This window comes from Vespa velutina, chromosome 25 (assembly GCF_912470025.1).
Source record: "Vespa velutina chromosome 25, iVesVel2.1, whole genome shotgun sequence".
In the NCBI taxonomy this organism is placed as follows: domain Eukaryota; kingdom Metazoa; phylum Arthropoda; class Insecta; order Hymenoptera; family Vespidae; genus Vespa; species Vespa velutina.
The window spans coordinates 1,771,874-1,789,566 of record NC_062212.1 but is presented as its reverse complement, the minus strand read 5'-3'; the positions used below and the strand labels follow the sequence as shown (position 1 = coordinate 1,789,566).

At 26.6% G+C, this 17,693-nt stretch overlaps 3 protein-coding genes across 11 annotated transcripts in view; 2 read left to right on the top strand and 1 right to left on the bottom strand.

The window, feature by feature from the left end:
- LOC124957309 overlaps positions 1-12,387 on the top strand; it is a 22,749-nt gene extending 10,362 nt beyond the window's left edge. For 3 of the 7 annotated variants that reach the window (XM_047514244.1, XM_047514243.1, XM_047514245.1), the window contains exons 2-11: positions 6,930-7,154; positions 7,249-7,466; positions 7,613-7,732; positions 9,221-9,338; positions 9,420-9,678; positions 9,771-9,896; positions 10,007-10,097; positions 10,219-10,364; positions 11,038-11,170; positions 11,249-11,359. In XM_047514244.1, the coding sequence (XP_047370200.1) occupies positions 7,308-7,466; positions 7,613-7,732; positions 9,221-9,338; positions 9,420-9,678; positions 9,771-9,896; positions 10,007-10,097; positions 10,219-10,364; positions 11,038-11,170; positions 11,249-11,299 (1,203 nt within the window). In that variant the 5' untranslated portion in view covers positions 6,930-7,154; positions 7,249-7,307 and the 3' untranslated portion in view covers positions 11,300-11,359. Of the gene's footprint in view, positions 1-6,929; positions 7,155-7,248; positions 7,467-7,612; positions 7,733-9,184; positions 9,339-9,419; positions 9,679-9,770; positions 9,897-10,006; positions 10,098-10,218; positions 10,365-11,037; positions 11,200-11,248; positions 11,360-12,250 lie in introns of those variants that run through there. The other 4 variants (XM_047514248.1, XM_047514247.1, XM_047514250.1 and 1 more) reach the window with 4 other exon arrangements.
- The window catches only part of LOC124957308 (probable serine/threonine-protein kinase yakA), a 115,439-nt gene that overhangs the window by 36,123 nt on the left and 61,623 nt on the right, over positions 1-17,693 (bottom strand). The gene's annotated exons all lie outside the window — the stretch shown is intronic.
- LOC124957310 (odorant receptor 46a-like) lies at positions 12,423-16,948 on the top strand. 3 transcript variants are annotated; one of them, XM_047514253.1, is made up of 10 exons: positions 12,423-12,564; positions 12,658-12,875; positions 13,022-13,141; positions 13,255-13,372; positions 13,445-13,703; positions 13,793-13,918; positions 14,027-14,117; positions 14,216-14,361; positions 15,006-15,167; positions 16,933-16,948. In XM_047514253.1, coding segments are annotated over exons 2-10 (1,182 nt in total). In that variant the 5' UTR covers positions 12,423-12,564; positions 12,658-12,716; the 3' UTR covers positions 16,934-16,948. The 3 variants fall into 3 exon arrangements, with proteins under 3 accessions (XP_047370209.1, XP_047370207.1, XP_047370208.1); XM_047514251.1 differs by lacking the exon at positions 16,933-16,948 and adding an exon at positions 15,217-15,365 and having other exon boundaries at positions 15,006-15,138; XM_047514252.1 differs by lacking the exon at positions 16,933-16,948 and adding an exon at positions 15,217-15,367 and having other exon boundaries at positions 12,429-12,564; positions 12,662-12,875; positions 15,006-15,138.

Below are 17,693 nucleotides of genomic sequence, written 5' to 3'. Positions count from 1 at the left end.
TTCTATCTATCTATCCTACTCTTGTTCTTTTTCCTTCTTTCTATCTATCCTTTTCTTTTTCATTTTCTTTCTTTCTTTCTATCTTCCTCTTTGCCTTTTTCTTCCTTTCTTTCTATCTTTCTATCTTTCTCTTTCTCTTTTTCTTTTTCTTCCTATCTCTTTATCTTTATCTTTTTCTTTCTCTTTTTCTCTTTCTTTCTATCTTTCTCTTTTTCTTTCTCTTTTTCTCTTTCTCTCTATCTTTCTCTTTTTCTTTTTCATTCACTTTTTCTCTATCTTTCTATCTTTCTCTTTCTCTTTTTCATTCTATCTTTGTCTTTCTCTTTTTCTTTTTCTTTCTCTTTTTCTCTCTATCTTTCTTTTTTCTTTCTACCTTTCTAATTTTCTTTTTATTTTTCTCTTTCTCTTTTTCTTTTTCTTCCTATCTTTCTCTCTCTCTTTTTCTTTCTATCTTTCTCTTTCTATCTTTCTATTTTTCTTTTTCTTTTTATCTTTCTCTTTTTCTTTTTCCTCCTATCTTTGTCTTTCTCTTTTTCTTTTTCATTCTATCTTTCTCTTTCTCTCTCTCTATCTTTCTTTTTTTCCTTATTACCTTTCTCTTTTCCTTTCTATCTTTCTCTTTCTCTTTTTCTTTTACTTTCTATCTTTCTCTTTTTCTTTTTCATTCCATCTATCTCTTTCCCTTTTTCTTTTATCATTCTATCTTTGTCTTTCTCTTTTTCTATTCCTTTCTCTTTTCTCTTTTTCTTTTCGTCTATCTTTTTCTCTCTCTTTCTCTTTTTATTGTCCTTTTTTTTTCCTTTTTCTTTCTATCTTTCTCTTTCTCGCTCCACTATAAGTGAGCTACTACCAGCTTTTCTAAGTCTCTTTCTTCCGTTTCTTTTTTTCTTAGTATCTATTTTCTTTTGTTTTGTTCTTTTTTTTTCTTCACTTCTTATACGATAGAAGTAATTTTCAGCACGTGCCTGCTGTTCTTTCCGTCCTTGTCTTTTTTCTCCCTCTACCCCACCCCTCTCTCTCTCTCTCTCTCTCTCTTTTTTCTTCTTCTGCATGTGCATACAGAGAAATGTTTTTTTACCGTGAGTATGGTAATGTTCTTTTTTTTATATATAAATAATACATTGTAATATGTTTATATTATTTATAGAAAATATATATTAAATAAGTAAATAAATATGTATATATATATATATATATATATATATATATATGAATGTATATAAATGTTTATATAAGTATACTTTTATCTCATTCTCCCACAACTATCATTTACTTTCTGTTCTTGTCTTTTCTTTCCATATATGTATATATATGTATATATATGTATATATATGTATATATATGTATATATAAATATGTATAAATGTTTATAAATAATATTATCAATATTTATATAGATATATCTCCCTTCTCTCTCTCTCTCTCTCTCTCTCTCTCTCTTTTTTGTTGAATCAAATTTGCTTTCTGCACGTGTCACTTCTTTTATCCTTGTCTTTCTCCCTTCCTTTCTGTCCCTCTCTTTCTCTCTCTCTCTCTCTCTCTCTCTCTCTTTATATATATATATATATATATATATATAATAGACGATTTATACTTATATTTTTCTCTTTTTTTTCAACCATTTTTTTTGTTAGTCCACTCATCTTTCTCTCTCTATCTTTCTCTACCCTCCTCTTCCTAGAAATTACATTATATATATATATATATATATATATATATATATATATACATGTATATAAATATAATAATTAATAATATAATAATTGATTTCTTCTATACATTTATCTGTTTCTATTTTTCTCTTTCATAAGAGTTACAATAATTTATATATTTATATATTTATATATTTATATATTTATATATATGTATAATAAATGAGTTATACGTATCTCTCTCTCTTTCTCTTTCTTGTATATAACATATAAATATATCTAAAAAGTATAAATATTCATACTACATGTCTATCTCACTCTATCTTTTTCTTTCATAAGAATTTCAACAATCCATATAATTTATCAATGATAAATAAAATATACAAAACAAAAAAAAATATATATATATATATATTTATATATAATATACAATTTATACATCTCTCTCTCTCTCTCTCTCTTTCTCTCTTTCTTTTTCTCTTTATCTCTTTCAATCAATTTCTCTCTCTCTCTCTCTCTTTCTCACCCTTTCAGTATGTCTGTCCCCTCGTCTCTCTCTCTCTCTCTCTCTCTCTCTCTCTCTCTTACGTATGGAGAACTAACGGACGTAAAGGAACGGACGGATCGACACATAGCACGCGCATGAATATGTAAAGACGTCTGTAAAAAAAGGAGGAGGCTTGGCGGGGGCCGACGTTGATCGCGGCGCGCATAATAATCAGAGCCGCGTCATGCCAATAACATCGCGCCGATCGCCTAATGTCCGATCGATAAACCCCTTCGCGACGCGATCAGACCGCTAACTTTCCGTCTACTCGCTAAACCCATAAACGTTATACTCATATACATATATGTATATACATATATATACATATATATATATGTATATATATATGTATGCATGTTTATATATATATGTATGTATATATTATAAATATTTAGATATATATATATATATATATATATATATATATATATATATATATATATACAGAAATGCAGGAGAAAAATCGGAATTAAAAAAAGGAATACGAAAGAGATATATATAAATAAATGAATTGTGATTAGATAAAAAGAAAAAACAAAAATTTAGGCAAATGTATATATGTATATATATATGTATATGTATATATATATATGTATGTGCATAGCAATGCTGGAGAAAAATCGGAATTATAAAAAAGGAATACGAAAGAGATATATAAATAAATGAATTGTGATTAGATAAGAAGAAGGAATAAAAATTTCAGGGAAAAAGAAAAAAAAGAAATTAAAGAGAAAAAGAAAAAGAGAAGAAAATGAAATTAACGAAAAAGAGAAACAAATATAGAAGAAGAGAGAAGAAAAAGAGATGAAATTTAAAGGAAGATTAAAATGTACGAATGAATGAACGAACGAATGAACACGACGAGTCAAAAAATAAATATATAAATAATTCAATAGAATGAGATCTATGATGAATGGAAATATCGTGCGTTGATTGAAGTTATTAGAAGAAAAAACAAAAAGAAAGAAAAAAAAAAGAGAAAAGAAAAAGAAAAAAAAAAAGAAAAATTAGGCAGAAGCGAACGGGCGAAGTAACATTTGTAATATCAAATAGAAAACAAATGGGAATTAATGGATAGATCGATAAATAGATAAATTGAAAAAGAGAGAAAACAAAAATAAAATGAAAACGAATGAATAAATAGATAAATAAATAAGTAGATGCAAAGTTTATAATAAAAAAAATATATATATATATATATATATATATATATATATATATAAGAATTAATGGATGTATTGATGAATAAAGAAGAAAAAAAAAAAAAAAAAAAAAGAAAAAAGAAAAAAAAAGAGGATGGAGAAAATAAATAAATAAATAATTAATTAAGCATAAAAAATTTTCCAATTTATTCCAATAAAAAGAGATATGAGATAAGAGAATTAATTAATGAATAAATAAGTACATAAATAAAAGGCAAGAAAAGGAAACTTTTTTTTTTTTTCTTTTTTTTTTTTTTTCTTTCAAACAAACGTTAATCAGTAATTTTTGTGCAAAATTATATAATTGAATGTAAGATGAGGGGGAGGAAAAAATGTAGGAGAAGAAATAAAAGGAAAAGATTAAATAAACCGAATAAAATTTAATAATAAAAAAAAATAAATGTGACAATTAATTCATAGATAATAAATAAATTGAATGAAGGAAGAAAAAAAAAAAAAAAAAAAAAAACAAAACAAAAAAACAAGAAAAGAGAAAGAAAAAAAGAAAAGAAAAACCAAAAAGAAAAAAAAAATGAAGAAAGCAAATTTTTTCAAAGGAACGAATATCGCGAAATTTGATTTATATTACAATTCAATTATTATTTATTTCCATAATCATATTCGAATATTATCCTTTAATTATTTGATATGAATTGCATTTCTAATAAAAACGAAAACAAAAAAAAATTAATAAACAATCGTAAAAGCACAATTAATATATATATATATATATATATATATATATATATATATATATATATGTACATATTAGGTTGGAAACTATGAAACGGGTGTTTTTGTTTAGTTTTTATTTTCATTCAACTCCCGTTTCATAGTTTCCAACCTAATATATATATATATTTATTGAGTATATATATATATATATATATATATATATATATATATATACACTCAATACAAAATATAATATATAACATATAATCGACACAAAAAAAAAAAGAAAAGGAAAAATATATATTTTTCGTAAAAGAATTGCCATAAAAAGAAAAGAAGAAAAAAAAAAACAGAAAAGAATAAAAAAATTTTCTTCCTTTACATTTTTAAGAAATTTAATTAACGATTAACAGATTATTATTAATAATAATAATAATAATAATAATAATAATAATAATAACAACAACAATAATAATAAATAATAATAATAATAAGAATAATAATAATATAAGAATGAAGGAAATGAAAAAGAGAAAAAAGTGTATCAAAAAAAGAAAAGGAAGAAAGAAGGAAAGAAGAAGAATAGAAAAAAAAAGAAAAAACAAAAAAAAAGGGAAAAAAAGAAAAAAGAAATGAAGAAATGAAAGAAAAAAAATTAAAAAAGAATAAACAAAAAAATGATATTTATCTCGTTGACGAAACAATATCTTCGTTATATTTCGATCAGGAACAAAGATCGATAAATCGAAACGAATGATGATATTTCGGCGCGCGCGCGCGCGCGCACGCACCCACTTAACATATAAGAGAACCGTCTACTACCTTGAATTATCGACAATTGCCATCGACGACGTTATTGGCATTTAAAACGAGGTGTTGTCCCTCCTTCAAGAAAATTGTTAACTCGGGCTTTGTTTGATATCGCTTATAATACAATCCGGTAACCAGCGTCCATTTTAAATCGCACGCGTTGAACTTCCCCACCCCCCCTTTTTTTTTTTATTTCTTTCTTTTCTTTTCTGTTTCTTTTTTTTTTCTTTTTTTTCTCCCTTTTCTTTTTTTTTTTTTTTTTTTTTTTTCACACATATTTTGTAAGCGTCCGTAAATGTCTGTAAATGCGTTTGCGTATACTTTGTGTACAAACGTATTTACGTGCTTGTGTTTTTATCGTCCGTTTGTACGTGTGTGTGTGTGTGCGTGTGTGTGCGCGTATATATATGTGTGTGTGTGTTGGTAAGAGAGAGAGAGAGAGAGAGAGAAAAAGAGAAAAGAATTACGAATGAAAAGTTTGCGTATATACGTACATGCACGTGTAAATTGTGAATGTAACATTGGGTATATAATTACGATGAAATAATGATTAAAAGTAAAAAAAAAAAAAAAGAAAAAAAAAAGAAAAACAAAAAACGAAATTACTTTTTTGATTCGGCCGTAAAGTTTCCTTTCTCTATTTGCACGAAGCTACTTGATCTGGCTGTTTAGTAATAAAAAAAAATAAAAAAAAAAATGTATACTATGTAATTGTAACCTTGGAAATATAACTTTCATCTAATAATAACTTAAAGGAAGTATTAGGTTGGTGCGTATGAAATGTCGGATTTTCTTTAATATATTCACTTAAGAATCCGACATTTCATTCGCACCAACCTAATATATTTCTATATTTATATATATATATATATATATATATATATATATATATATATGTATGTATGTATGTATGCATTTTAAATATTATAAACAAAAAGATATTTAATCAAATAAATTAATATGGACAATTACTTTTATACACGCATATGTATATATTAGGTTGGAAACTATGAAACGGGCGTTGAATGATAATAAATAACTAAACAAAAACGCTCGTTTCATAGTTTCCAACCTAATGCTCATATATTAGTTTGGAAACTATGAAACGGGCATTGAATGATAATAAATAACTAAACAAAAACGCTCGTTTCATAGTTTCCAACATATTACTCATATATTAGTTTGGAAACTATGAAACGGGCATTGAATGAAAATAAATAACTAAACAAAAACGCCCGTTTCATAGTTTCCAACCTAACACATACGCGTATATGTGTGTGTGTGTGTGTGTGTGTGTGTCTATACGCAATGGCATGAGTAAAAAGTATAAATAAAAAATAGAAAGAAAACAGAATTTAACCATGGAATTATAACTTCGATTAAATTATAATTAAAAAAAAAAAAAAAAAATATATATGTATATATATATATATATATATATATAGTTATAATAAGTAACAGGATATTCAATAAAATAAAAGAACTAAAAAAAAAATACTCTTATATACCAATCCTCACATATATATACTGCAGTATAAAGGAAAAGTTATAAGTAGAAAAAAAAAAAAAAAAAAAAAAAAAGAAAAAAAGAAAGAAAGAAAAAAAAAAAGAAATTTGATAGAATTATAATATAAAAATAAATAACAAAATATCGTAGACGATGTCTTTTCATAAATCCAATTGATCTACTTTTATTTCAACTAAAAATACATTCCCTTTTTTTTTTTTCTTAAATAAACTTCAACGAACATGATCTAAAATAAATAATAAAATATAACGACAGTGCAATTTTTTTTTTCCTGTTTATATTTATCAGAAAATGAAAAGAATAATCAAATCAATCCGATATCTTGTAATTGATTAATCCTTTACGATCGTAAGATATAATTAAAGAACGATTAATTATTTAAACATCTATTAATCTATTAGTCACAATGAATATTTTTATATCCTATTTAAGAATATAAATGATAAGAATATAATTTTGTAACGTTAATTACTTACACGGATTTTAAAGATAAATTTTGGTGACGTAAATTACAGGATTTCGCTTATGTTCGAGAGACAAAAGTAAACTGCGACCGAAGAAAACGATAAGAAGGGGACGAAAGCGCATGCGCTTAGGGAGAAGGGATGAAGTAATATGCGATGTAAAGAAAGGGTATAAGATAATGATATAATTATTGGAAAGGGATGCAGGTGTTTAATCGCGTATAATTTGTCCGATAAAATGGGGAGAAATGTATAATACTCGATAAATGTGTTCCCGTAAGTATTGACTTCAATAGAATTCTTTACATTCGCACGAATTTGAATTATTGAGCGATTACTATGAGGAACATAATTGGAATATTTGATGAAGATAGGCGAACTGAAGGGGTTGAAGTCAATCGATGAACCGGAGTCACTTTAGACGACAGTATGTCTTCGAAAGGTGAAGACTATCTCGACAACGAATACTATACTTACAATCGACGATTATTTCGATTGATTGGATTATGGGAAAATAAGAGATCATTGAAGAAATTCATTTACATTTGTTTCCTCAATTTTATAATAATCATTTCGATATTCGAACAGGTAAGCGTCATTTATTTTATTTCTGATTAATTAAATATTTAATTATTTCTTCGAATGAAATACAAATTTATATTGACATAATAACAACGAAATGTGTTATCCTGTTTGTTGAATAGAAATAATATCAAAGATTTTTCTTACTTTAGATTTATGGGATTTTCTTGTTAAATGGAGAATTAAATTCAATTGCTAAATTATTGGAAACGACCTTGATTACATTGTGTTTCGGATCATGCTACTACAATTTATTATCGAATAGCGTTATTGTTCGTACTTCATTAAAAGTTGCAGTAATTTTTTTATTAAATAAAAAAGCCGTTTATTTTGAAAGTGGCCTAACTCCATTTGTCAATTTTTTCCGATTCTTATAATTACATGTACAACTTTATCTTATTTATCAGTAAAGCATTTTAGGTTGCTTATATTTCGAGCAAATACGATAATTCTTGACACATAAGTTTTCAGAATTAGTTCAATAATTTAATCGTTTATTTTGAAAGTGGCCTAATTACATTTATACTTAAATCAAGATATTTATTATTGATAATGTTTGAAGACAGTGATGAAGATAATTTTAATTAATTATTATTTAAAACTATTGCATCCAGAGGTACTCGAGAAATTGTTTCATGCATCTTAAAATATGTTAAAATGTGATTAAAAATTGTCCAAAACTTTGGAAAATAATGTGGAAATCATAGATCACAAATTTTTAATATCAGGACATTCGTTTTTACCAAATGATAGAGATTTTGGCGTGGTAGAAATGTCATCAAAAAAAAAAAAAAAAAAAAAAATAATTTACTGTTCGTTCCTCAAGATTATTACAAGATTATTAAAAAGTATCGGAAAGGTAATAACTTTATTGTAAATGAAATGAGACAAGAAGATTTTATATTAACAAAATTATTAGAAGACGCAATTTTTAAAAGGGTAAAGAATTCTGATGGAGAATCAATAAATTGGTTAAAAATATGTTTGGTAGCGTTTTGTCAAAAATAAATCGTATAAAATGTTCTATAAGACATCAATGAATGATAATGAAAATTTTTAAGTCCTAAATTTATTATCACGTTGAGGTAAACCAAGAAAGTTCGAAAATATTTTATTGACACAACCTGTATAAAAATATCAGACAAATTACAACAGCAAAATTCAAGGACATAATTGATCTATTACGATATATACCATCGGAACATAATGATTTCTTCAAATCCCTTTCACACGCACAAAATCTAGATGAGTAATAAATTGTTTTGTAATAAATTTTGTATTTGTAATATTGTACGTTATGTAGTTAAAAAATATTTTGAATCGCATAAATTATGTTTTAAAAATATGTAAAAACAAATTGAGTATTGTTTTTTTTTTTTTCAATTTGAAGCATCTTAAATTATGTTGAATGGACTTGGGCACCTTCAAATTTTATAATGAATCTGATTGTTAATTTTGAAAGTGGCCTAATTCCATTCTTGATAAGAAAACGCATATTATTCACTTAATAATTGCCATTATTTTAATAGGAATTATAAATTTAACATCCTTGGATACATTTAAGTAGTATGACTGATTAGTATCCTATACGTATATTTTTAAATTCATTGAAACGCAAACCCTTAAATATCTCGATTTGAAGATAAATGGAGTTAGGCCACTTTCAAAATAAACGGCTCATTTATCCAATTATAAAGGAATTATTATTCATTTTCGATTTTAAGGATCAATTTAATATCTTGCACGTGTACAAATTTCAGATGAAGAAAATTCTTCGTCGTATAGATTGCGATTGGATGGAACTTGCGAATAAACAGGAATTAATAATATTAAAAGAGTATGCTAATATTAGTAGAATCTGTACCATTGGAAACATAAGTATGTGAATTATGAATTGGTATGCGATAATTATAATAATGTTAAATATAAATATATATATTTGTCCTTTCATATTTTCAGTCTCCTTATACATGTATACGGGATTTTTGATATTTCCATCATTTCATAGTTTCATACAGTACATCTTTGGTGTAATAAGATACAATGAATTAATTTTACCCGTTCATTTTGAACATTTTACAAAAAATCGTATAGGTTATTATCTTGGTCTTTGCACTCAATGGTCATCTATAACCTTCTTATGTACTGTAGCCATTGCTAACTATACCATGTTTATTGCAGTAATATTGCATGCTTGTGCATTATTTAATGTCGTTGTGTAAGTAAACAATTAAATTGATTGTCATACTGAAAATGAAAATGTTCAATTCAAATATATGTAAAACTCGAAATATATTTGATTTAATACAGATGGAAGATAAATGATAGATTCAAAGATAATCGAAATAATTTTTATGGCAATAATGAGAATGATAAATTATTAGATGAGAATGAATGGATCGTCGATATCATAAAATTCTACAAATCCGTTATAGAGTATGTATCGCGTTATAAAAATCTATATTGTTAATTATTTATATAATTTGTACATATAATTATTAATAATATTAATAATTTATCTTTGTTTTATTTCGATTACTTTCAAGATTGGTCGATTTAATAAAATTATTTTACGAAGCAATTAATATATTCGAAGGATTTTTCGCAATGCTAATAACGATGATAGATTACTTTTACGTAAGACAAATGATTGGTAAACAAAAAACAAAAAAGAAAGAAAAAAGTGTTGAATATTTAAAATATATTCTCGTTATCTTAAATCGAGATATAGAATGGATAATTTCTTTTTTTCTTTTAGTTATTTCAATTACTTTCTTCTGACGTAAACAAGACCGATGGTTTGACAAAATTATTATACGTCATTGGATCTATGTCCGTAATTTTTGTTTACTTTCATCTTGGACAACAATTAATAGATCACAACAATTACGTATTTGTAACACTGTAAGTAATTTTACTTGTATACTGTCTCAACTATTTCATACAATTTTCATATCGAATTGAATATATGTTTTTGCAAAAATTGATTATTGTATCATTCGATCGCGTTTATTTATCTTTTCGTCGTGTGTATGTATCAATTAAAAAACTAAAAAGAATTGTCAGTGTCAAGATTAAGAAAATGAACACATGCTACGATATTTATTCGTTTCTGTATGATTTTAACAATTGGCCCTAAAATTTATCGAATCTTTCGCACGACGTTTGTATCGTTTATTGAAAAAGATTATACTATAGATATAGTAAAAAAAAAAAAAAAAAAAAAAAAAAAAAATATTTTCTTACATATTTTTCTGTTGCACGTATATCGATAAGTCTGAATTGTTTTCAAAGGAATTATATTACAGCAATGAACGTGAAATTACGCATTTTAATTGAATTTCAATTTGAAGGAAAAATTCGTAATCGTTAAATTAACAATGGTCAACATAGAATAGGATTATTGGATATTAGATGTTTTTTTTTTTTTTTTTTTTTTTTAAATAGAAAAAGAAAAAAAAATGACATGTCATTTTCATTTTGTACGAAATCGTACGAATTTCTACTCAGTAATACTTTCTATTTTTTGACCAAATTTCAAGTATTTGTATTATATGAGATTAATGAATTTTTACAGTTGTCAAATTCCATTTTATTCGTTATCATTGAAGACACAAAAATTAATACTATTTTTGATAATGAGGAGCATGATGGTATGCAATTTATCATGGAAGGGTACAATAGTATTCTCTCACAATCTATTTACAGTGGTGATTGATTTTCTTCAGTCAGATATATGGTACGATCTTTATTAAATATTTTATACTGATTGATATCTTTCTTTATAGTTCATCCAGAAGTCACTTTCTTTCGCTATGGTATTCTATAATTTGCAATGAATTTATACGAAGAAAATACCATGCGACATTTGATCATTATACAGTATTATAAGAATATCGTAAAACTGTTATATTTGTCGTTTTCAAATTACTTCAATAAATAATTTTTCTAAACGAATTACTCTCTGTCATGGTAATATTTTTTACTGATAAAAAAATCTTATTATCGATAACTAATTTATTCGCAAATTAATTATTTTTAGTGAAAGAATTAATGATAAAAGGAATTGTTTAAATAAAACTTGATACAATCATTATACAATGAGGTTATCTTATGCGATTATTAAAATGCATGACTCATTGTTGGATTCTTTTGCATGACAGTATATATATATATATATATTTAAATGTGTGTGTGTATATGTGCATGAATGCTTGTACATGCAAATTGTTTTCCCATTTGAAAATTCTAATGAAAATAATATGACTATAAATGAATTTAAAAAATAAATTATTGTATGAAGAATTTTTTACTTTTTGAAAGAAAAAGTTTATTACTTCATTTATTTTTCATTTGATGAAAATATTCAGGCTGATTTCAAATTATTCAACTTTTTCTTGATAGTTTTAGAATAAAACTATACTTTTAATAATATAGTTATTCTACGAGAAAAAGCAAAGAACTTTCCATTGACCGATATGACCAATTGGCATAATCTTAAATAAATATCTTGATGAAATAACTTAGATAATGTATCTTTGTTGTTTTATCTAATATACTCTGTACGTATTCTGTACAAATAGATACTTTTTTGAATGAACATTAGAAAACGTAACTGCGAATAAATAATAATTTACATAAAATTGCAAATTTGTCTTGAATATTTCTATTAGAAAACAAAAAATTACCAAATCATTGAATCAGCCTGTTGTAATTCAACCCTTATATTGTCTTAAGAAACAACGATTAATTATTTAAACAGCTATTAATATCGGAGTTAATATTTGTAGGCTCTTGTTCAGTTGACAAATGATACGAATATAACACTGACAAGTTAAAGAATTATTTGGACATTTGTTTCCTGAGATACATGACAGATCCGTCATGTTCGAGAGACAAAAGTGAACTGCGATAGAAGATGACGATAAGGAGGGGCGAGTTCGCAAAGCGCATGCGCTTAGGGAGAAGGGATGAAGTAATATGTGATGTAAAGAAAGACTATAAGATAATGATATAATCGTTGGAAAGGGATGCAGGTGTTTAATCGCGTATAATTTGTCCGATAAAAGGGGAGAAATATATAAAACACGATAAATGTGATCCTGTAAGTATTGACCTCAATAGAATTTTTTACATTCACACGAATTGAATTATCGAGCGATTACTACAAGGAGCATAATTGGAATACTTGATGAAGGTAGGCGAACTGAAGGGGTTGAAATCAATCGATGAACGGAAGTCACTTTAGACGGCAGTATGTCTTCGAAAGGGGAAGACTATCTCGACAACGAATACTATACTTACAATCGATGGTTATTTCGATTGATAGGCTTTTGGGAAGATAAGACATCCTCGAAGAAATTGATTTACGTTTGTTTCCTCAATTTTATAATAATCATTGCGGTGTTAGAACAGGTAAGCGTCATTTATTTTATTTTTGATTAATTAAGTATTTAAATTATTTCTTCGAATGAAATAAAATTTATATTGGCAGAATAGCATCCAAATGTGTTATCCTGTTTGTTGAATAGAAATAATATCAAAGATTTTTCTTACTTTAGATTTATGTGATTTTCTTGTTAAAAGGAGAATTAAATGCAATTGCTAAATTATTGGAGACGACCTTGATTACATTGTGTTTCGGATCATGCTACTACAATTTATTATCGAATGGTGCTATTGTTCGTACTTCATTAAAAGCTGCAGTTCTTTTTTTATTTATCCAATCATGAAGGACACGCACTCCTTTTCGTTTTAAGGATCAATTTAATATCTGCACGTGTACAAATTTCAGATGAAGAAAATTCTTCGTCGTATAGATAGCGATTGGAAGAAACTTGCAGACAAACAGGAATTATTAATACTGAAAGAGTATGCTAATATAAGCAGAATGTGTACCATTGGAAACATAAGTATGTGAATTAGTATGCGATAATTATAATTGTGTTAAGTATAAATATATATTCGTTTTTTTATATTTTCAGTCTCCTTTTATTTGTACATTGGATTTTTGATATTTCCATCATTTCAACGTTTCATTCAGTACATCTTTGGTGTAGTAAGCTACAATGAATTAATTTTACCCGTTCGTTTTGATCATTTTATGAAAAATCGTGTAGGTTACTATCTTGGTCTTTGCATTCAGTACACAGTAATAATTATTCTATGCACGGTAGCGATTGCGAACTATACGATGTTTATTGCAGTAATACTGCATGCTTGCGCACTGTTTAATGTCGTTGTGTGAGTAAAGAATAAAAATGATTATCGTGCCGAAATTGAAAATTTTCAATTGAGTATATGCAACTTGGAACATTTTTGATTTAATACAGGTGGAGAATAAATGGTAGATTTAAAGATAATCGAAATAATTTTTATGGCAAAAATAAGAATGATAAATTATTAAATGAGAATGAATGGATCGTCGATATCGTAAAATTCTACGAATCGGTTATAGAGTTTGTATCGCGTTATAAAAATCTTCCAGTTAATTATTTTCACAATTTGCACATCCAATTATAATACTATAATAATTGATCCTCTGTTTTCTTTTGATTCATTTCAAGATTTGTCGATTTAATAAAATTGTTTTACGAGGCAACTAATCTGTTCGAAGTGTCTTTCGCATTGGTTATCTTCATGATAGATTATTTTTATGTAAGTAAATTCTTTGGTAAAAGAAAAATGTTGAATTTTAAAAATATATTCCGGTTGTCGAAATAAATTGTAATGTGAAAAGTAAAATTTCTTTTTAGTTATTTCAGTTATTTTCTGCTAACGTAAACAAGAACGAAGGTCTGACAAAGTTGTTATATATTATTGGATCTATGTCCGTAATTTTTGCTTACTTTCATCTTGGACAAAAATTAATAGATCAGAGCAATTACGTATTTCTAACACTGTAAGTAATTTAATTGAATACTGTGCCCATAATTTCATGTAGTTTTTATAGCGAATAGAATATGTATCGTAAAAATTGCTTATTATATCGTTCGATGGAATTTGTTTATCTATTCCTCCTATTCCGATAATAATGCATTATTAAGTTAAAAGAAAAGAATGAGGTTGTCAAGTTAATGAAAATGAGCATATGCAACGATATTTTTTTTCCTGTATGAGTTTAATGGGTGGCTGAAAGAATGTCGCACCTGTCGCATATCATTTGAGTAGTGTATCGGAAAAGATTATGTTAATGATGGAGTAACTCAAAAACAATTTTCTCTTAGAAATTCTTCTGTTACACATATGTCGATACATTCACATAATTTACAAACGTGTTAGATTTCACCAATACGTCGAATTATGCATCTTGCTTGAATATTAATTTGGATGAAAAATCCGTATCGTTAAATTAACGATGGTCAACATATAATAGATTATTGGATATTAGATTATTTTTTAAAATAGAAATAAAAAAAAAAAAAAAAAAATGATATGTCATTTTCATTTCGTACGAAATCGTACGAATTTCTATTCAGTAATACTTTCTATTTTTTGACCAAATTTCAAGTATTTGTATTATATGAGATTAATAAATTTTTACAGTTGTCAAATTCCGTTTTATTCGTTATCATTGAAGACACAAAAATTAATACTATTTTTGATAATGAGGAGCACGATGGTATGCAATTTATCATGGAAGGGTACAATAGTATTCTCTCACAATCTATTTACAGTGGTGATTGATTTTCTTCAGTTAGATATATGGTACGATCTTTATTAAATATTTTATACTGATTGATATCTTCCTTTATAGTTCATCCAGAAGTCACTTTCTTTCGCTATGGTATTCTATAATTTGCAATGAATTTATACGAAGAAAATACCATGCGAAATGTGATCATTATACAGTATTATAAGAATACTGTAATACTGTTAAGTTTGTTGTTTTCAAATTACGTGAATAAATAATTTTTCTAAACGAATTACTCCTTGTCATGGTAATATTTTTTACCGATAAGAAATCTCATTATCGATAGCTAATTTATTCGCAAATTAATTAATTTTAATATAACAATAAGTTGAAGAAGGAAATGCTAAAATAAAATTTGATACAATCATTATGCAATGAGGTTATCTTATGCGATTATTAAAATGCATGACTCATTGTTAAACCCTTTCGCAAACAGTATATATGTGTGTGTGTATATATATATATATATGTATGTATGTGTGTGTGCGCGCATGCTTGTGTATGTAAATTGTGTACACATATGAAAATGTTTATCTTTTTAAAGAAAACATTTTAGTATTTAATATATTATTCTTTAGCAGGACAATTTCAGACACATGTCAAACTATTAAACTTTATTTTTTTGTAAAATAAAAATATGCTTTTAATTGAAAAATTATTTTACGAAAAAAAACGAGAAACTTTCTATTGACCAATTTGACCAATTATTGGTATAATCTTAAATAAATATTTTGACGAAATTACTTAGATACTGTTTTTTTTGTTGTTTCATCTGATGTACGTATATTCTGTGTATCTACAAACAGATAATTTTTTAAATGAACATTAGAGAACGTAAATGTGAATAAATAATAATTTACATAGAATTGCAAATTTGTCCTGAACATTTCTATTAGAAAACAAAAAATTACCAAATCATTGAAGCAGCCTGTTGTAATTCAACCTGTATGTTGGCTTAAGAAACAACGACTAATTATTTAAACAGCTATTAACACAGGAGTAAATATGTGTAAGTTCTTGTTCAGATGAAAAATGATACGAATATAACACTGACACGTCAAAGAATTATTTGGACACTTTTTTGCTGAGATACATGACAGGTCCGTCATGTTCGAGAGACAAAAGTGAACTGCGGGTGAAGAAGACGATAAGGAGGGGCGAGTTCGCAAGGCGCATGCGCTTGGGGAGAAGGGATGAAGTAATATGCGATGTAAAAAATGGGTATAAGATAATGATATAATTGTCGGAAAGGGATGCAGGTGTTTAATCGCGTATAATTTGTCCGATAAAAGGAGAGAAATGTATAAAACTCGATAAATGTGTTCCCGTAAGTATTGACCTCAGTAGAATTCTTTACGCTCGCACGAATTGAATTATTGAGCGATTACTACAAAGAGCATAATTGGAATACTTAATGAAGATAGGTGAACTGAAGGGGTTGAAGTCAATCGATGGGCGGGAGTCACTTTAGACGGCAGTATGTCTTCGAAAGGGGAAGACTATCTCGACAACGAGTACTATACTTACAATCGATGGTTATTTCGATTGATAGGCTTATGGGAATATCAGAGATCGTCAAAGATATTGATTTACGTTTGTTTCATTATTGTCATAGTAATCATTGCGGTATACGAACAGATAAGCATAGCTAATTCGATTAACGCTTAAGAAATTGATATGATATGTGTTATTATATAATAGAATGTATAATAGGCTGAATAATTTATGTGACATCATGTTTAATAAAAATAAATAATGAAAACGATCTTCTTATTTCAGATTCATTTAGTCATCAATTCCAAAAAAGATTTGAATTCAATAACGAAATTATTGGAAACGGCCTTGCCCACATTATGCTTCGGATCATGCTATTACAATTTAATATCTAATGCTGCAATTGTCTGTATTTTATTAATATTGAATGGTTTTTTTTTACTTTATATAATTTTAAACTAAACATGCCCAATTCTTGAAACGGATCAATTCAATATTTATATGCGTAAATTTCAGATGAAGAGAATTTTTCATCGTATACATTGCGATTGGAAGAAACTTGCGAACAAGCAGGAATTATTAATACTGAAAGAGTATGCTAATATAAGCAGAATGTGTACCATTGGAAACATAAGTATGTGAATTAGTATGCGATAATTATAATTGTGTTAGGTATAAATATATATTCGTCCTTTCGTATTTTCAGTCTCCTTTTATTTGTACATTGGATTTTTGATATTTCCATCACTTCAATGTTTCATTCAGTACATCTTTGGTGTAGTAAGCTACAATGAATTAATTTTACCCGTTCGTTCTGACCATTTTATACAAAATTGTGTAGGTTACTACTTTGGTCTTTGCATTCAGTGCACAGCAATAATCTTGATATGCACAGTTGCAGTTGGGAACTATACAATGTTTATTGTAGTAATATTGCATGCTTGTGCATTATTTAATGTTGTCATGTAAGTAAACAAAATGAAAATGATTATTGTGCTGAAAGTGAAAATTTTCAATTGAGTATATGCAACTCAAAATATTTTTGG